Source organism: Ambystoma mexicanum, chromosome 5p (genome assembly GCF_040938575.1).
Source record: "Ambystoma mexicanum isolate Mex_15411 chromosome 5p, UKY_AmexF1_1, whole genome shotgun sequence".
NCBI classification, from domain to species: Eukaryota; Metazoa; Chordata; class Amphibia; order Caudata; family Ambystomatidae; genus Ambystoma; species Ambystoma mexicanum.
The window spans coordinates 421454188-421475885 of NC_090930.1; the positions used below are offsets into that span (position 1 = coordinate 421454188).

At 45.2% G+C, this 21698-nt stretch overlaps 1 protein-coding gene across 1 annotated transcript in view; it reads left to right on the forward strand.

Moving 5' to 3' along the window:
* MOSPD1 (motile sperm domain containing 1) overlaps positions 1-21698 on the forward strand; it is a 371546-nt gene that overhangs the window by 315851 nt on the left and 33997 nt on the right. The window contains exon 5 of the mRNA XM_069612820.1: positions 11844-12005. Coding sequence (XP_069468921.1) covers positions 11844-12005 — 162 coding nt within the window. The remainder of the gene's footprint in view (positions 1-11843; positions 12006-21698) is intronic.

The following is a 21698-nucleotide window of genomic DNA, read 5'->3' on the forward strand; positions in this document are numbered from 1 at the left end:
CAAGCTTGCCCAGAAAATTTGGATATGGGCACTCAGACGGAACATTTACCTGTCATCTCAACATGTTCCAGGGGATCTCAATTCACTAGCGGACGCTTTGAGCAGAGATCCCCTCCCAGAAGAACACGAACAGTGTCTACTCAGAGAAGTCGTAGAAGACATCTTCTCACAGTGGGTTTTCCCCACTACAGACCTATTCGCCACAAGCGAAAACAGGCAATGCCCAGGATTCGCATCCAGGTTCCCTCAGCCAGACTCCAAGTGGAACACCCTGTGGATGAACTGGTCAGGAATGTTTGCCTACGCTTTTCCACCAACCCCTCTCATGAGGAAGATGTTCAACAAGATGCACAGGGAATCGATGACGCTCATCCTAGTTGCTCCCATGTGGGCGAGGCAACCGTGGTTCCCACACCTACGCAGACTAGCGGTGTGCGAACCCATCAGACTCCTGTGCTGGCATCCTCAACCAAGCTCAATGAAGCTGAAAGCATAGCTCCAGAAGTCATAGAGTTTGGACATCTCAACTTACCACAGAGATGTATGGACATGCTAAAAGAATCTAGGAAACCTAACACGAGGCACTGTTACTTTGATAAATGGAAAAGATTCGTTATCTGGTGCCAGAATAAGCAAATCAACCCGGTTGATTGCACTCCTTCCAATATTGTCACATACATGCTCCACCTGCTGGATGCAGGGTTGGTATTTAACTCACTCAAGGGACACCTGGCAGCACTGTCAGCCTACACCACCTCCCACATAAAGGTTTTGTGGTGGAAGGTACTAGTGGTTAAACCCTTCATGTAAGAGGTAAAGAGACTCCACCCTCCAATTTCAAACCCGCCACCTGGATGGGTCCTTAATGTGGTGCTTGATAAGCTCATGGGCCCACCCTTTGAACCCATGCATAAAGCCAGTCTCAAACACATGATCTATAAAACTGCCTTCTTAGTAGCCATTACAGCCATAAGAAGGGTCAGTGAAATTCAAGCTCTCTCAGTGCAGGATCCTTTCTTAACTGTTCATAAGGATAAACTGGTTCTACGAACACACCCTAGGTTCTCACCTAAATTCATTTCTAAATTCCACGTTAACCAGTCCATTGAGCTTCCGGCCTTCTTCCAAGAACCCAAAAGCTCTGCTGAGGTGAAACTACACACTCTAGATTTGCGAAGAGCAGTCCTCTACTATGTAGACAAGACCATGCCGATAAGAAAAACAGACCAACTGTTTGTCTCCGTAGCTACAGGCAGAGAAGGAGATCGCGTCTCTAAAGGTGCCATCTCCAAGTGGATAGTCCATTGTATCCCGCTATGTTACTCGCTTTCTGAAAAGACTCTGCCTTTTACGCCAAGAGCCCACTCTACAAAAGGCATTGGGGCCACTCTGGCTTTCATTGCAAATGTACCCCTTGACACCATTTGCAAAGCAGCTACATTGAGCTCTATTCACACTTTTACTCGGCACTACTGCATTGACACTCATTTCAAGACAGATACTCAAGTGGGACAAGCGGTTCTAAGACATTTGTTTGCTCATGACCCTTCTCACATCCCACCTCCTTCTTCTAACTCTGCTCGCTAATCTATGCACAGCATGTGATCTAATCAGATGCCACAAGCCTCAGATGGGATACATTACTCACCGTAATCATATTTCTGATGCTTGTATCTGCTTAGATTCACATGCGCCCGCCCTTCCTCCCCTCTGAGAGAAGGCGCATGGATGCTTGTAGTCTTATCTTTCTATATATCTGCTTGGATAATCTGTACTCGCGCTACTTCTCATGCTACCTCATGTCAGAAAAAATACAATCTGAGGGTCCTACACGCGTGAGGGATCAAGGGTACAGTGGACGTCACACTAGGGATAGTATTACTGGCTCGCCCTGTGTCGACGCCCATTTTCGAGTTTCGAAAAACAAACTGTAATACTCTGCAGCTTCCACTAGATGTCGGCCTATGCACAGCATGTGAATCTAAGCAGATACAAGCATCAGAAATACGATTACGGTGAGTAATGTATCCCATATAGGACTATGATTTATTTATTTTATTTTGCACTTTCGTAAAGCACCAATTTATTTATGTATTTACTTATTAGTGTAATGGTGATTTCTAAGGTGCCAACAGTGAGCACAGTCACTACGTAGTGCTTGAAATAAAAGTGGGGGCTGGAAAGGAGAGACTGATATTCAAAGTCTTAGGACATTCAAATCAGGTAAGGGTGTGGGTAGGGCAAGGGAGAGTGAGAGGTCCCATCAGTTCGTAAATAGACAGAAAGTGAAACAAGTTCTAAGGTTAGACAACAGTGCAACATGTGTAAGGGTTATCCTAATGCAGCCTTAAGGCGGTAGTGGCCCCTGTTGGGCACAAGCCTGTATGTTCTAAGGGTGACAAGAAAAGTTCTGGAGAGTCAGGAGAGTGATCCGTGTCCCCAGAAGTAAGTGCAACGTTCTACTGGTCTAAAGCTTTTTTTTAAAGTAGAGTCTTACAGTCTTTTATGAAGCAAAGGTGGTCCTCTTCTGTTTTAAAGGATGTAGGCTGATTAATCCACAGGCTTACCCTGGCTGCCCCTGGAGTCCTACCACTGATCATCCACTTCTTCAGCCTCCACATAATCAGGGATCCGATAGCCTGGAGGGACAATACGAGACCTTCCTCCATGTGCACCAGGGCCCAAGCCCAGTACGCCTGGTGAACGATTCATATGGTTTTGAAGGTGATCTGGGCCTCAACTTGGAGCCATCAGAGAGATTTCAAGGCAGACGTAATATGGTCACTAAGCTTCAGTCCAAGGATCAGCCTGCATGCCTTGTTTTGGGGAAGAGAAAAGTTGAGACTGCTACAATAATTAGTTCTTGAGAGGATGTAGACACTTGTGACTTTGAACATGTGCATATAATTCAGAAATGGGAGAATCAATTTGAGCAAGTGTAGCTGGAAGTGCGCTTTCTTGGCCAGTTCATGAACCTGTGGGCCAAAGGAAAGTGAGCCATCGAAAATTACGCCTGAAGGTTCTCTGCCTCAGGCCAATGGAGGTGGAGGCCCACAGAAGACCTGCAAATGGCAGAGAAATAGGGACAGCAGGGCCCATGTAGATGATTTTAGTTTTTCCTGCATTTTGTCAGAGGTTGTTGAGAGCTTTTCAATTTTGGACATTAGAGAGTCAAAATAAAATCGAGTTAGAAGCCAGGGAGGGATCTCTGCCCAGCTTGAAGGCAATTTGTGTGCCATCCACCAGTGGCTGGAATGTGCAGAGAAAAGACTTTTGTGGTTGACCGGTGGTTGCAGGGGCAGGGGGAAGTGTATGGAGTCTTGGAGAACCCCACATTTGTAGATTTTCATTCTAGGCTCAAAGGCAAAACGGCCTGATCTAGTCTCGACCCCTCAGTCCTGAATGAAGGAGGCAATGCACCCTAGGGCATTATCATTAATGGAAAAAGGTTTTGTAGGCTATCAAGCAGTGTGGCAGTGTGGCATGGTCAACAGTATTAAAGCCTGCAGCCAGGTCCTGAAAAAGGAGGACGGCTGAGCAGTCACCGTCTGGGTACTCTATTATCTCCTCTCTCATAAAGAAGAGGGGAAAAAGCAATACCTCTGTCTTGATGGTCATGCCTTTCACAGAATTTCTGGTGTTGACTGATGAACCTTCTTCTCTCAAGGATTTTGCCAGTGAATGGAGTGATGGTGATGGGGCGTTAGTTGGCTAGGATGGCTGGATTGGATTTGGCCTACCTCCTCGCATGACTGCTTTTGCCACACTTTCTGCAATCCATATTCCGTCTCCCACACACACCCAACCCGCCATGACACCACCACAAGCCCACTATCATAGTCAGTGCCCTAATGCAGTGCAGCCCTTTTCTTTTATTTAATAATGCACAATGAGCTCTAAGGTGGCAGACTGTTTATCTCTTATGAAGGGTAAATGGGGGAGGGGCACTACAGGTATAACTATAGTTCCTGTTTTGTTTAGTGTTATGTAAATCACAAAATGTCAATGTTAGATGTTGCTTCTGGTGTAAGAGGGTATAGTCTCTGGGCCTGTGGAGACTCAACACAACTCTAGTTCCACCAAACCTGTTTTCGCCAACAGGTAACCCAATTGCCCTCTCTGTATGTATGTATGTATGTCATCTTATATAGCGCCGGCAGCCCGCAGGCATCAGGGCGCTTTACACACGACACAAACAATACTAAAATGAGGCTTCCCTCTTCGTTATAAGTTATTAGTCTCAAGGTTGCCGCTAGTCAACAGGTCACTAATCACCTAAACAGGTGGGTCTTCAATTTTTTTCTGAAGGTCAGATGGTGATCTGAGCTCCAGCGGGAGTCTTTTCCACTGCTGTGCTGCCAGTACTACAAAAGATCTGTCCAAACCTGTCTTTAGCTTATGTTTTGCTGCCGTCCTACTGTGTTATTCACATACTCAGATGTGTGTTTGGATTTAACCAAATAACTGCAAAATTATAATTATGCGTTCTCTTTTGCTCATGGAAAACGGAGGACGGCTGGGCAATCACAGTCTGGGGACTGTATTAGCTCGTATCTCATAAAGAAGTTGTGTGTGTAGCGTAGCAATGTAGTTCAGTGGCTCTATGTATCCTCTTCAGGAGAGCCAGGTCAGTGTTCAAATAATTGTTGGGCTCCCGCTGGGGTTCTCCTTCTAGACAGCCAGTGCTAGAGCATGAAGCACATTGGCAAAATAGCTATAGAGATTGGTGAGCAAGGAATCGGCAAGAGTGGCCGATGTTTCAAGGTTGAGAGATGAAAGTGGCAGCAAAAGTAGCAATGGAAAACCTCTTCATAGGTCTTAAGGAGAGGTACACATCCCCCAAGCAGGCAGTGAGAAGATGGTAGTTGGTCCATGAGAGGGCAGTTGTAAATACGTGAGGGATCAGGAGGGAACTGGAGAGAAAGGTGTTAAGGTTATGGGCATGGGTAAAAGAGGAAAACCAGGCCATAATGGAAAGGGCATCACACATGTTCAGAAAGAGGGCTGTGGTCTTGTTCTTCCGGACATCCAGTCAGATGTTGAAGTCCCCAACAATGAGGGTCTTGTCAGACACAGATGTGATACTAATACTGTCAATGCAGTCAGACCACATTTTTGAAAACCAAGCGGTCTATAGATGGTGTTAATCATGAGACGTGTGTTGGTGTCGAATAGGCGTTTGCAGGCTGAGTTCATAAACAAGAATGTGTCCACAGTGGCGATTTGTAACGGAGAAAATAAGGGCCACGCCTCCTCCTATTTGATGGGCCTGTGATTCACCAGGAATTTGAAGCCATCTGGGAGCAAAGTGTCAAAAGGTAGTCATTTAATTGCTGGTGAACCAGGTCTCTGTAAGGCCAAGAAACTCAATGTTCCTCCAACACTTTGTGGATGCCGAGGGCATGTTTGCTAGTGTAACCTGCTGATTACACTTTAGGGTGCTGATATTTAGAACATTGCTTTGTCTTTAATACCTTTTTGGGTGGAGGGTGGGAAGTAAAGGGAGGAAGGTAGAAAAGAGGGTTAGGAGGGAGCTACAGCAGGACGGGGCACACAAAGAAATTCAAAAGCTGAAAGACATACCCCCTCTCTTTATTTATTTATTTTTGCAATATTGTTTTTTTTTCTGCTTTGTATTTATATGTTTTGTCTGCTTCCCCGCAGGGATTATTATTACTGACTCTGCCCGGAGGAAGGCGTTTCTTTAACAGCAGTGGCCCTACAGGTGGCTCGCCGAAACGTAAATGTGGGATTTTCTCGGCTTGAACATCAATCCAGTTCAAAGCATTATTTCTCTGAATCCCTTTCTTTTCAAACATTGCGAAAAGTTTACATTGGCAGACCTGTACAAGTGAATTTACACTTTTGTATAAACAAATTGAATTGAATGTTTTTTTATTCTTTATACATATTTTTTGTCTTTTTTTGCGGCAGACCTGTATAAGTGAATTTACACGTTTGTATAAACAAATTGAATTGAATATTTTTTATTCTTCATACATATTTTTTGTCTTTATTTGAATGTTAAACCATGACAAATTTGCATATGTACACCCAGATTTATTTGTTTGGAATGTTTATTTCTTACTGTAAATTTCATGTCATTTTCAAGATCACTATTTCTCTTTTCCAATTTTTGTAAAATAAAAAAACAATTTTTTTGATAGAAAATGTTAATTTGATTATCTCAGTTTGCTACAAGGTAAAATAATTAGGATATCCCTGTTTGGATACCATGCAAATTAGGATTACGGTCTATTAATTTATTTTTTACAGCTTTTGAATTTCTTTGTGTGGCTATTTGAGACCCCCTCAATAGCTGTACCACTTTTGGGGCAATCCCCTATATTGTAACAGCAGGACGAAGCATCAGGTGTTGCACAGGAACAGCAGAGGCCATGGGCTGGAATACCAACATGACCTGGCCACTTACTGAAAAGGTAGTGCAATCATGGATAGGGAAAAGGGAAGGAAGCATGAGGTCAAAAGCGAAAAGGTTTTTATGGCTTGCCTGGGCCATGATAGTTCAGGTTTGGTAGACATTTATAACCAGCTTCTTGTTGTGGGAAAGACCTAGTGATATGTCCCATCTTGTGCCCCATTGATATCTCGAGAAACAGCACAAAGTTAGAGAGTTTGATCAACTTGAAGGACTGCCAAGCATTCAGGCCATTTGTGAAGTTCAGAATGCTAGTGATTTGTCCCCCAAAGCAATGTTGTAAGTGTCCACAGTAGGTAGTTCAGAGCTATATTTCAGGATGGCCTTTTTCTACTTTTCTTTGCGGCGACCTGCTTAGGCATACTAAGAAAGGATGCAGAGAGGCAAACAAGAAGGTAATGAAAGGTGACAAATGCATGTGGGAGTGTTAGACAAAACCTTTCCAACAAATTACACCACCCAAAGGTGGCATTGAGGATACCTGTTATCTCTTTTTTCAGGTTGGGGAGAAATGCTTCTAAGCAGGGGCTAGTTGGGCTACGGTGTGCAACAGTCTGACATTTTTTTGTTTTGGCTTGTCAGTAGATTAAGAATTTGATTTGAATTATTTGTATATCGTAAAACCCAAGTAGGGTACCAAGCAATATAACTTGCACCTGGGTGCAGGTGATATAGGCAGGGAAATTGCAGAGGGATGGATTGACATGAAGTTACACAGTTGAAATTAGGAGGAAAGATAAGTTTTAAGGTTTATCCTAAAGTCTAGAAAGGAGACCATAGATCGAATATCGAAGGTGGATTGGAAAGTTGAGGTCCTGCAACGTAAAAGCATCAATTCCCCCTAGTGGTGCAATGACAGGGGTGAATAGTTAAAAGATGCAACTGGGTTGAGCAAGGAGGGCTGGATGGTTAGTATAAGTACATTTTATCTTTTAAATACTGTGGTGCTGAACTGTGGATGCAGTCAAAACTAAACAAAGTATACATTGACAAACTGGGAGCCAATGCAACGATCGTCTAAGATTAGAAGTGTGGAAAAATGTGTCACATGGAAAATTAGACAGCAGCATTTTGAGCGATCTGGAGTCAATGTAAAAGGTTGTTGCGGAGGCCTATTATATAATGCATTTGAATAGTCAAGGCGAGCATTCACCAATGCCCCACTCACTATTGCCTGAGACTCATAAGGGCGATAAGGTAGAGCATGCCTCATTATTCGAATTCAGAGTATTTTGTGGTCTGATACACTTTTTCTTTTCTGTTATTAGTCTTTTGGACACCTGTCCCTAGAACGTTGCCATCCATTCATTCAAGAGAGTTTGTGATCCTCCTAGGAGAGTAAGCTGTGTCGAGTGTTGTTGGGGGAAATTAAAGGTGTTAATGAAATCCACCTCGGCGGGTGGGCTTGTCAACCCACAAAACAAATCGCAGGTTGTTCATCATCAGCGAGAATGTTTTTGTCATTCTGATGTGCGTTTGGTCAAGCCAAATGTTTATGTAGCATCTTATTAGATTTCTGTTGGCATTTGTCTGGAGGTGGGTTACCAGCCCAGCCATTCAGCCACAAGGGGGTTCTAGTTCATGGAGGTCAGAAGTCCAATATCATCGGTAGGGATGTATTCTAATTGATAGATTTAGGAGGAATTTGCCCACAATCTTTAAAAAAAAAGTACAGGATGGAAAAACTTGTGTAGCAATGATGTTGTCATTGGCAGGAATCCTCACGCAACTTTACCTTTCTGGTGCGTTTGTTCATGTGAATTTTGACGTGATAGGGAACGATAGTGCTGTTGGAGGTGGGGTCGGTGCCAGAAAACTACATTTTGGCTAGCACTAGCCCCACCAACTACCCACGTTTGAACATTTTATGAGGGCTGTTGTATTTTAACTATCAGTCTGGATATAATGTATGGTTTGGTTGTACTTGCTGAACAAAAGGATTATAGAATGAAGCAAACAGGAAGTTGAAGACATCATCAGTTGTGATTTCAGCGTGTTAGTGTGTGCGTGAGTGCGAGGATGCGTGCATGCGCACGCAATACCTGCTTCTCATTGTAATGGGACAGATTCCCATTATAGACTGGTTTGCAGAGATGACTAGAGATCGCCCGCTCTAGGAAATGTCTTTAGGCACACACCTTCACTTGTCTCCAATGGACAGTGCAAAATGCATTTGCATGGGTGCCTTCCCTGTGCAGAGGCACTACGACCTCTCGCTCCACCTATGCTATAATACATTTTGGTTTTATTGGGCTTCATTACAAGTACAGTGGTGGGGTAAAAATTGCAGCAATGTGTCAGTAATTCCTTTACTGCAGCATTACCGCGAAATTACCACACTATGAGTTTGGTGGTCGTGATATGGGATTATCTCTAGGTAAAATATGGAGGTATAAATTCCTCCCTACCACCAGAAATCGGTGGAATTACTGCAGCGCAATTACCACCAGCGGTAATTCCACCGAAATCCTGATGTAGTCCTATGCGCTCCAAAAATGGGGATTTACACTGCCCTAACACTGCTTGTAATCCCGCGGTAAATCCGCGGGACCAAGTGATGGTAACAGTAATTCCGTTTGGTGGTATTTTGGCAGATTTACCACCAAAATACCCAGAAACTCGTAATAAGGCCCATAGTACCAATGGAGCAAAGGGAAACACATCCCTGGTCTAAACATGAATCGTTTTTTGTGGGACCCACCCCAGAACATTTCAACACTTGATGTGGAAGGTTTGAAAAATGGCAGGTAAAGGCTGCACGCTACCCACTCCTTTCTCACTGTGCAGGAATGTGTACACAGAGAGGAAAGCTGACACCTGTTTCTGCTCAACTGGACAAGGGTGAATTACTGTTGCAATCTGGCTCTACCTGTCTGTAACTGCCGGACAGGACTTTCTTGTACCCAGTAGCACGCTTAGGCCGATAATATTTTCTATAACGAAAGGCATGTTGTTTAACAAGAATGATTAATCAAATATACTGCTAGCAAGCATTGATACTGGATCTGACCATGCACCTAATTATATAGGGGCCTTACATTTTTTAAAAATGTTCAAAGAATTCAAGCCTCCAGAAATTAGGAATTGAGTAAGCCCAATCCTTTGTCATGTGAGGCACCAAAGGAAAAAAAACAGTTCAGTAGCTGCTAAGTGTAGCAGTACATCATTTTTAGAAGTCACAGCACTTTGTGCTAGCTCGCAGATTCTGCCTTCTCTGGATCTCTGTGAATCTCTTTCAGACTTTTTTGTCGATAAAATTAACGTCATCCTTCAGAAAATAGTTAATACTGTTTTGCGGTCTGTGGCTCTTTCTCACTCTCCCTCTCTTTCCACTTCTGATGCTAATTGGTCTACCTTTCCTATTTTTTCTGATCATGATGTTCTGGATCATAAGATTAAATCTGCCTTGCCGCTTGATCCTATTCCCCTCGCTCTTCTCAAGGAGATTTCGGAGGAGGTTGTATAATTGATTACATCTGCAGTTAATACCTCTCTCTCCTCTGGCTTTATACCTCGTGCCCTGAAACATGCTCTAGTAATTCCTTTGCTTAAGAAACCCTCTCTTGATCCTGCTGTTCTTTCTAATTTCCACCCTATCTCGCTTCTCCCTTTTCTTATGAAGCTTCTTGAGTCTCTGGTTTCCCCTCTGCTTTCCTCATTTCTTGAATCTTCTAGTTTCTTTGACTCTTTTCAATCTGGCTTTCACCCCGGGAGGGGCGCTGAATCAGTTCTTAGGTCTGTGATTGACGACCTCACAGTGATGTGGGGGCGCTGATTCTATTAGACCAGTCAGCTGCCTCCGATACCGTTAACCAATCCACCCAGATCTCCCAGCTGTCATCTGTCTGGCCAGGTCCTGGCTTAGTTTTCTGCCTTTTTGGCTGACCGTTCCCAGTCTGTTTTTCTTGCTCCCTTTTGCTCTAGGTCTGTCTCCTTGCCCTGCGGAGTCCCGCAGGGCTCTGCCCTATCTCCCACTCTGTTCAACATTTATAAGCGGCCACTTCTCCGCCTTATCCATTCCCATGGCTTCTTCTGCTACTCCTATGCCGATGACACGCAGGTCATGTTTCGTCTGGATTTTGCCACGCCTGATACTGCTACACAGCTTAAGGGGTGCCTTGAGTACCTGGGTTTATGGGTGGCTGAGAATTGGCTGAAGCTGAATGGTGAAAAGACGGAGGTTCTGGTTGTTGCCACCTACAGCCCTCTGTCTTTCTGGAACCCTGACTTCTGGCCTGCTTTTCTTGGCCCATTCCCTTCCCCTGCTTTCTCTGTGAAGGATCTGGGGGTTAAAATCTCCTCCTCTCTCTCTATGTGCGACCAGGTCGCATCTATCTGTAAATCTGGCCATTTCAATCTTAAAATCTTACGGAACGTCTTGCCTTTTATTCCTCTGAAATTTCAGGCACCCATGGTAGCCGCCCTCGAGCTTAGCAATATTGATTATTGCAACGCGCTTTACCTGGCTCAGCTTGCTTATTTTGTATGTCGCCTGCAGCTTCTTCAGAATGCAGCTGCTAGGTCAGTAAGTTGCTCTCCTTTCGGGGCTCATATGTCGCCCCTTCTCTGCCAGCTTCACTGGCTTCCGGTCGAGAATCGTGTCCTTTTTAAGTCACTCTGTATTGTGAACAGAGCTTTTTTATAAATGTGGCGCTGAATATTTGCAAACCAGATTCCCTCCTTATGTTCCCCCGAGATCCTTTCGTTCTCAGTCAGCCTTCCTGATTCAAATCCCTCGGGTTAGACTCTCGCATATGGGTGGCCGTGCCTTTTCGGTAGCAGCGGCCAAGGCTTGAAATTCACTCCCCCTGCCCCTGCGTGCCCCCTCTGACCATCTTCCTTTTCGCAGGGCTTTGAAGATTTTTCTGTTCTGAATCTTGCCTGCTGTATCTTTTTGTCTGGTGAGCACCATGATGCCCTCAGGTGAACGTGTGAACGTGTGAACGTGTGCTATACAAATTCACTTAACATAACATAACATTGTAAGTGTGAAGTAAAGTAAGATGAAAGAGCTGCAACCGCTTCAATATACAGAAAGATATTTGGCTCTGTAATCATGGAAAGCCAGTCTCCCGAATTGTAAATCAAGCGTGTGCTAGCATAAAGGCAACATAAAATTAAGCTTTGCATTGGCCCAGCTTTTCTTCCAGAAAATGGGTCTTTGCAAATTAAATATCTAGAAGGCATAACATAGAAAGTTTTGCCTAAGTGGTGAGATAAATAGGAACTGTAAACCTACTTCAGTTTCTAAGATCGCTCTTAAAATTGATTTATTAGTTTTTGACATTGCATTACATTATGCTGTATGAATTTTCAAGAACTGTCATTAATCTCCAGGACAAGATTTACTTTCAATAAGGTTTTCAAGTACACCAATTCTACATTTCTTTCTCATTTCTTCCAGATAACAGAACCTCATCTTCAGGACCTAGTTTACTGACCGTCTTCTTGGGAGTCGTGTGTATTGCAGCCTTGATGTTGCCTACCTTGGGGGAAATGGAATCCATGGTACCGCTCTACCTCCATTTAAGTGTGAATCAGAAGTTAGTTGCTGCTTATGTTCTAGGTGAGCTTCTTTTTATTCAAAAATACTGTTAAATTTCTAAGTATAGCTAATTTATGCCAAAATTAGGTAGCTTAGTAAATTGCTGCATATGGTGTGGAAATGCAAATGCATGTGTGTGTGAGTGAGTGAGAGAGACACAGGTTGCATGTTCCAAACCTGAAGTTACTGCCCGGGGAGAAGGCGCAAGCCAATCAATATCAGAAGAAGACAGGCTTAATCTCATGGAACAAGTTTGCTTTCCATCCTGAGGCCGGCACCCCTCTCTCCAAATCAACCATGCCCTGATGCCCCCGTGTCCTACCAAACACGTCCCACGCCTGTCATACCTCACACCCTTACTTTCCTCCTCTATCGGCTTCTGCGGCTGGTCCCTTGATGTCCCCCAACTCCTGCATCATAGAAATGAAAGGCACACTCCATCCTAAGCCCGTCTTCCATTTCTATGACAGCCTGTGCTGCTTCACACATGTACAGCAGAGGCTCTTTTTTAAATATGTTTACAAAAAACACTATCAGCACCTTGGGGCTAATAGCAGTAATACCTGTGGTGGTGGGCTGGATTGGCTGAAAACTTGACTGGGGGCTCTGAGTTAAGGCCTGTTCAAATAACATGGGCCCCGGGCTGGTACCGTCCAATCCAGTACAGCATGCTTATTATTATTGTTTAATGTAAAGCTCGGACAAGCTACAACATTGTGGTGGCAAACGCTACATAAATAGGATATTACAGTGTTCTCATTCTTTTATTATCTTTATTGGTGTCTAATTTGAAAGGCCATCTTCATTGTTTCAATTCAGATAGCAAGCCATATGTAAATACATATAATTCCAGGTCTAAAAATCACAGTATTAAGAGTACTGAGAGGAAAGGGCAAGTGCTGTGTGTTGGCCATCTTCATATTTAGTTCTTAGAAAGTGATCTGCCTATCCTTATGCAGGCTGCAGCACCCGCCCCTTTTTTTTTTTTTTTACAATTCTCTTTATTGAGTTTTCTCACATTGTAGTTCACGAGACTAAAGAAATACAACTGAAAAAAAGTTCCAGCACTGCAATGCTCAATTTAAGGACCATCATTTGTTAGATAAAGAAATCACAAATCACCCTCGGGGGTTGTAGTTATACAAATTACCTCATAAGAAAACTCCCAATCAGACAGGTTTGCATAAAGATTACCCTAGCATTATCAATACGGGTTTCACCAATAATCCAGAGTATAAAGCCAATAGCAGTAATACCTGCGATGGTAGGCTGGATCAGAATATAAACGTGGTTGTAGACCGTGCTGAGTGGAAGAAATTCAATCAAACAGGTTATTTGAGCCATGTTCCTCCTCAATAGAGGGGCTTCCACACAGTTGTTTCATTTGTAAAACTTGGGGTAAACCCTCAGTAACCAAGAGTAATCCAGAGGTGGACCTCTTGTTCACTGTATTTTAGAGAGGTTCAGCTTCACCTCACTGAGGAGGCCCAACAAGTACAGAACACCTGTCTGGGGTTGCTGATGCTCCCTGATTACCAAGACCAATCTGGGTAATACCTAACTGTGTGGGGGCGGCCAACACTCACACACTGACATAACAAACTCTGGCCTTAGAAATCTACTGCTTTGTATAGGTTATGAACACCTTAGAGCACTATCTCACTTCGCCTTAATGGCTCCGAAATCAGCCACAAAGGATATTGCCTCACTCTTAATCCCCAGATCCAAACAGAAGTCAGATCTTCCTTTGGCCTACCCCTTATCAAACAAGCTAGTAAGAGGCATGATGAAGAGCGTGCTACTCTGAAAAGATCACTGAGAAATGTTGAATGTCTATGATGCAAATCAACGTCACCTGATTACAAACTAAGAGGGAAAGTCCTCAACCGAGGATTCCACCTCACTAAAGGCACCCTAAACTCATGTACTCTGAGGTGAAATGGAAACTGACATCCATGAAACCATTTATGGTACAGACCAATGCTGCCATAGACCTGATACAGAAAGCAGTTGCAGACATTAACCAGCATCCGACAAGATGATGTGGAACATAGGATTTGTCCTTGAGATGTTTTATACCATGCAGGGGTAAAACAGTTTCAGGTTTCTTGCCAGTCATAAGAGGTCACCTGCCACCTCACTTCTACACATGCAAACAGCACACCAGCAGTACTGTCCTGACGTACCCCATGAAGAAATTAGTATCATCCTTCAATTTGAAGAAGTGAAGGAATCTTTTGACACTGTCCATCTCATTTCTGAAGAACTCTAGGTAGCAGGAGGCAATGTCCATTGATGACAAAACTGGATCAGGTTTGCTTCCTAGGTCGACTGTCAACACCCGAGCAGCATGTTTGTTTTTGAATCTTCTGCCAAGGTTTGCTTTATCTTTCCAGGACAACAAATGTCCTCTATTCTTTGTATTATGCACAATTCCAGGGGCACTGCAACCTTTGATTTCACACTGTATTTCCCCAATATGTCTACAGAACCTTCTCTTACGCATTGGCCTCTATTTCAGACTCCCTCATGGTGCAGTGCTTGAACATGGTCTCCCAGATGTGGGTATTGACTAGTGTATAATCTGCACTGCTACCCACCAGTAGCTCTGGTTCCATGCTGGTGATGCTAATGAAAGCATGCAATTTCTTCTACCCCCTCCTCCCACAGTGTCTGCATGTAATATGTGGTTCGCCAGCACTCCTCGTCATTCATCCAATATCCTAGACTGCCACACAGACGTAGCTTCCTGGGAACGTAACCACATGGGTCTTCTCTAAATACCTGTGATCTATCTTGCTTTTTCCCCCATTTTTTTTTTAGGTTTTCTAAGAGTCGTGGTTACAACATTGATTTCATCGGACCCTTTCAGTGTTTCAGTATCTAATTCTTTGTTACAAGGTTCTGTGTGTTCAACATCCATTGCAGTCTCTGTAGCACTTTCGAGTATTGGGGCCTTTTCATGCCACAGTTCGTCTCTGAATTTGTGGATAGCACATTTAATTATTAACTAATGTCTCAAGTGCCCTTCCTCGCAATGGCCAAATTCACAGTTAATTGCCAAACACCTCAAAGCAATGATACATTCCTCAATTATTTCATTTTATTTCATTTTCACCCTTCTTTTGTGCATGAGTGGCAAAATAGTATCTGGCGAGGAGCTTCTCTCGGGATGTAATTGTCCCAAGCAAAAGCAACAAACCAGAGCGAGAGTTCAAAATGAGCTCAGCTGTGACGTGAACAAAGAAAAGGGAGAACGCAAACCTGGTCCAAGCTGGAAGGACCCCCTGCGCTGCTCCCGTGATGAACCTCTGGGCACCCAAGGCCCGGCGAAGCACCTGCGAGGAAGGACGCACAGCGAGGCAGAGTCAGCTGTCTGTAGGACCGCTGCAGAGCCCGCTGCTTACCTGAACGCTACCGGAGCCTTGAGGAACAACACAGCTGCTCAGGAAACGGTGGTACTTACAACAAAGAAGCTAACGGTACACAGGTTACCCAGCAGGCATTGGAGGTTCAGAAAAGCAGGGGGTGAAGAGAGAAGTCGGAGCAAGAGGTTCTAGGTCCCTGAAGGGACTTTGCAAGTCTGGCACCCACACCCATATGAAAGCAAAACCTTAAGTGGGTCTGGGACCCCGAGGAATAAGGGTCTGGGACCCTGAAAGGACATTGTAAGCCTGGGACCTGCCCCCATATCAAAGTCAGAGTATAAGAGGGTCTGGGAGCCTGAAAATAACCAAGAGAGAGGAATCGTATGTTTGGTAGGAGAGTGAACCAAACAGATATGACAATGAAGGGCAAGTTTGTGACCCGCACCCATATGAGAAGCCAAGAGCAACAGGTTCCGGGATACTGAGTGAAGAAGGAGCAAACAGGGGAAAGTTATATGCTTGGCAGGAGAGTAAACCAAGCACATGCAAATGAGGCTGTCCGTTGTCTCTTTCTTCTACAGTGTCGAAGGTGGTGCGGCTTGACATGGCCTGACACCGGATGCTGGATGCTTGACGCTTCAGGGTCCTTTCGTTCAGCATGACTGAACGTGTTGTGGAGAACGCGTTGGTTTATGGGCGCTACGGCAACCAATTGACCTCCATTGGGGAAAGTCTTGGAGGTCTCTAGCATTGCCCCAAGCTCGCTTTGGCAGCCTCTGCTGGCTGCCGTTGACTGCCAGTGGCTGCCTGCTCGCCTGACCTGGCCTGGCTCAGCGATAAGCCTGCGGTAAGTGTATTGCTGCGTCTTGTTTCGCTGCAGTATTTTGTCTTTGGTCCCTCTGCGCAGTGTTGCCGGGCCGTTGGGGTCTTGGTCCGTGGACAACGGCCAGCAAGGATTGCAGTAACTTGAGCTCCATACCCAAAGACCATAGAGGCTGATTGGGAGAGAAGTTAATAAGGAAGGAAACCAGGGAGTTTTTAAGTGATTCACTGACACCCTGTTACCTCTTTTTCCCCAGATAGGCTTTATTTTAGACCTCATCACTACATGCTGTATAGCAGTGGACACTAGTGGGGGGCTTAGAATTGACTGGAATATATCTGATCTGAGTAGATTTATAGTCACCAATAATGCCTGTTACTAGGATAAATACCTCCAACTTGTTGCCCAAACTTATGTCTGACACATCATCGCAGCCTAATCCCTCCATTTTAGGGTCAAGGAAGGAACCTTTACAAGGTGCACACGTCCCCCCCTTCTGAATCCCCAGTCCCTTGTGGGAGTAGAAGCCGGATGTCCGAAGTCTTGGCACTAAGTGCCCGGAGGAGACAGCGACTTCTGGACGAGTTGCTTCATTCTACCAATAAAGCTGATGATAAGGTAGACCTAGGTACAACTAGGGGAACTGTTTCCACCTCTATGGAGTCAGGGAACGAAGCAACACCCATACATGTTGATTATGCATGTGCTACGGGGGTAACGCCAGCAGGAAATGGAATTGGTAGTTCTGAAAGATTTGTGCGTGCCCTGGTTCTAGCAATTCAGACTCCCTCAAATAAGATAGAGGACCTGATCTCCGAAGCCCTAAAGCAGTCCTCAGTGGTTGTGAAGGGGGTGAATGATTATCTAGTCAGCTCTGGGAGATGGCAGCATATCAAGGAGCATATCATACGGGATCGTGATGCATGTGCAAATATGGCAGAATTCTGTGCCTGGGTTGATTCTCTGATACAAAAGCTCCGGTGGTACATTCTTTGAGTATGGATCAGTCATGTCAAACCGATCATACCCAGAATTGGGTTCCCCAGTACTGTCAAACGAACCCAGAAAAGACTGCCGTCACAGGAATGCATCTATGGGAATCTATGGATATGGGCGTTCAGCAGGTACAACAAGCCAAGCCTGTCCTTGAACAGTTGCAGAAGCTTCTCATGGTATCATTCTAACATCTGCAAAGTCCGCTGGCCCAGGGATAGTGTTTAATATTATATCTGACCCCCCACACTCTAAAGATATTAATTTAAAAAAAGTCCCATATGGCAAAGATAGCTGACCCAACTCTAAAGAGGTTTACTATATAACCCAGGAACATTATTTCTGATGTTTGTTAATCTGCTTAGAATCACATGCTGTGCATAGTCTGACATCCAGTGGTCACTGCGGAGTATTGCATTTTGTTTTTCGTAGTGGAAAAGGGGACGTCGACATAGGCGTGTTTGTAATACTATCCCAATAGTGAAGTGTAGTGTACCCACAATCCATCACGCGTCGAGGTCCCTCAGATTGTTTTTTTCCGCCCAGATTACTGGTCGCCTTATGCGGAGTTTGTAAGAGATATTGGCATTACCATTTATTCGACCCTTGGTCGTTTTTTGTCATTTATCGCTAAATACAAACGCCTCCAGCCCTCCTTCGACGGCTAAGCTACTTCCCCGCCAAGTCAAGATCTTCGACGACGGTGGTTTCGAGGAGGCGATCCTATCGGCGCTGCCGAACACGTGGCCCGACCTCGCCGGCCTACACAGTAGGGAGAGTGGGGGTTGTGGGGACACTTCTGTTTCCTTTTAGAATGCCTTTCTCTTTCACCCCCCTTTCCTTCGGGGTCGTTATCACTTACTTTTGTATCCTCAGCCATGGAGAGGACTCCTTTTAGATTTTTCCCTCGTTGTAACGGAAAATTCACATGGAAGGATAAGCATAAGCGGTGTAACCGCTGCTTACCCCTCGACCACAACGAGGACGGCTGTGTGGCCTGTAAACTCCTTCGCCCAAAAACTTTAAAGGACCGCAGGGTCAAGAGGTGGACAGCCTACGCTATGTCAAAGGCTGATTCCTCACCCGCCAACGCCACCGCCGAATGTGACGAGGGGGACAGTGATAACGCTGCCTCCGTATCGGAGGTTGTCGACCTCTCTAAGGAGCGTTCCCGCTCCTCCGCGTCTGTTCCCAGCCCCGACAGGTTCGGCTCACGCCCTACTTATGGGGATGTACACCCCGGCGACGCCGACGCACATGGAAAGCAAAAACCTAAACACACAACCCACGGCCCTCCTTCAACTAAGTCGAAGAAGGCCCTAGCGCCAAATGAGATGCCCGATCTACCGGCAGCGTCCGCCGACCGTAAGGGTCACAAGCCCTCCCCGCAGCCGCATGCGCGACTAGTGACTGGGCCGTCCACAACTAAGGGCGCTACCACCAAAACACCAGACGACATGCCCCGTAAGAGAAAGACCTTCGGCAAAAGCGTTCCGGCACCGCTGAAAACCGTGCATGACCAGCCCTCGACGGACAGTTTAGTTGTCGAAAGCCTGGCTAGAATAGTCTCCACTGATGCTCAGAGACGGACGATGAAGGAATCGCCGACTCCCGCTCACAAGGCCAGGGAGACGCCGAAACAGACGGAAGGTATGCTGGAACACCCCCTCCCGTCGAAGGAAAGACCTATAGATACCCCCCCAGTGTCGCACCCATGAGAAGGTTTCTCAGAGGTTGAGGGGAGAATATCCTCCACGCTATGGGATAGATCTCGACGGCTACAGGTGGAAGAGCACCCCTTTCTGCCTCCAGACCGTTCAGGGTTACCCCAGTGGACTTTAGAAAGATTCCAAACGTGTATGGACAAACTAGATAGGTTCATGTCCACCCCTGAACATGTTACACCCAAGAGGCCAAGGGAGATACTTCATGAAGACCCTAGGGCCAAATATCCAAGACTCTTTGACCCACTTCAAGAGGATATTGATACATATGACCTCATTAAAGAGGACACTCACTTTCAAGAGGATGAAGAGTTCATAAATAATGAGGATCTACAAGACCCTGTAGAGGGTTTTGAAGAATACCCTGACATGGGTGGAAAGGGCTTCGAAGAAGACCCTGACATAGGTGGCTCACAGCCTTGGCAGTCTCCAGGGGCGTCAACAGACCCCGACGTTCTGGATCTGTCCTCTCCTCAAACCACACCAGTCAGAAACCCGTCACCGGTGGATGACCAGCCCACTTTCAATGCAGTGCTACGTAAGGCAGCAGCACATTTTGAAAATGATACAATGATACAGGGGAAATTACTCCAGAGATAGACTTTGTGGAGAAAATAATTAAGGAGAAACCACCTACTAGTCAGGCCATTCCCCTTCTCGCCTCAGTCAAAAAACACTCATTCCATTTTTATCAACACCTGCATTGGTTAGAGGGGTCAACCCAAGAATTGAGAAACTCTTTAGTCCCTCACCGTCAGACCTCTTATATATTAGAAACAGAGGGGTGTCTGGGAAACTCTCTACCAGCACAAACACAGCCCATTGACTTGTTCTTGGGTGGATGGCCTCTGGGAGAGTCTCAACCAAGTCTTTAGCTCACTGTTCTTTTCACAGAGAAGAAATTTCCCAGCATATCAGTCTTTGTCCTGCCCAGGGGCAGTCCAGCACCGAAATGCTAGGCAATTCTCCCCTGAACAAGAGTACCACAGCAACCCCATAAACGTGTTTCAGCCTAGTTGGGCATCATCAGTGAGGTGAAGCTGTGTCTCTCTAAGAGCAGTGAGCAAGGGGTCCACGTCTGGATTCCCCTGGTAATTTAGGATGTAACAGTTCACAAAGACAAGGTGGTTCTACGCACACACCCTATGTTTGCACCGAAGTTCATTTCAAAATTCCATGTCAACCAGTCTATAGAACTACCAACGTTCTTTCAAAAGCCATCAAACCTGGGAGAAAAGAGCCTGCACACACTTGATGTGCGCAGAGCGGTCATGTTTTATATGGAAAAAACTAGACCACTGAGAAAGACTAATCAGTTGTTTGTCTCAGTGGCGGCAGGAAGAGAAGGAGATGCAGTTTCCAAATCCACTATATCTAGATGGATTGTCCAATGCATCACTCTCTGTTACACTCTTGCTAAGAGAGAACTGCCCTTCAAGCCAAGAGCACACTCTACTCGAGGCACTGGGGCTTCCATAGCATTAATTGCAAATGTTCCCCTTGAGTCCATTTGCAAAGCGGCAACCTGGAGTTCTGTACACACCTTTACAAAACACTACTGTCTAGATGCCCATTTTAGATCTGATTCCCAGGTGGGACAAGCAGTACTAAGACATCTTTTCTGTACTGTTCCTTCTCACAACCCACCTCCTACTCCGGGTACTGCTCGCTAGTCTATGCACAGCATGTGATTCTAAGCAGATTAACAAACATCAGAAGACATGCATTACTTACCGTAAACACATTTCTGATCATTGTATCTGCTTAGATTCACATGCGCCCACCCTTCCTCCCCGCTCGGATGGAAGGAACATAGACATTTTATTACTTTCTCTCTTTTCTGTACTCACTCACGTACTAACAAGGCTCCCTCAGGGCAGAAAAAATACAAACAGAGGGACCTCGACGCGTGAGGGATTGCGGGTACACTACACGTCGCTATAGGGATAGTATTACAAACACGCCTATGTTGACGTCCCCTTTTCGACTACGAAAAACAAAATGGAATACTCTGCAGTGACCACTGGATGTAGGACTATGCACAGCATGTGAATCTAACAGATACAATCATCAGAAGTGCTTTTACGGTAAGTAATGCATGTCATTCACTAGCGTTGAGAAGCCCAAGGAATCAGAGTCAAGGGAGGCGCTCAAAAATATAATCTTGGCCTGGCTACATCAAAGAGTGGGCCAAAACTGTATTAGAACTGAGTCCTTTGGAGGGTGCGGATTAGAAAATGGTGCTCCATAGACAATACAGACTGTATTGTCATAGGATGCGGTCGAAGTTGTGTACCCTTGTTTCTGAACCAATGTATACATCTGCAAAATAGGTCCTCTCATAGCAAACTGGGAATTATTTTGAACTGGCATTTTTATGACACGTGTATGAGCTATCAATTTCTATTTTGTGGTTCTCTTTTATATTGGCTGATTATGCTGCTTTGATTCATTATATGTTTTGTTTGTATTGTTGTATGTTTTGTCAGCGCACTGAAGCCCATGGGTGTGCTGCGCTAATATAAGAAATGAACTAAACTACACTAAGCAGATACAGTCCTATGTTGCGAGTCTGGGACCTGCAACCACGTGAAAGGCAAATGCCTGAAGTAACAGGGAACAAGAGGGCCTGGGATCCAGTAAGAGAAAGAAAGACAGTCCATGAGAGTAGAACTGCTTGGCAGGAGAGCAAACCAAGCCGTTCAGATCCTTGCAAGTCTGTGACCCGCACCCACATACAAAGTTGAGAGCAAGAGGGTCAAGAACCCTGAAAGTGAAAAGGACATAATCCTGTGCTTGGTAGGGA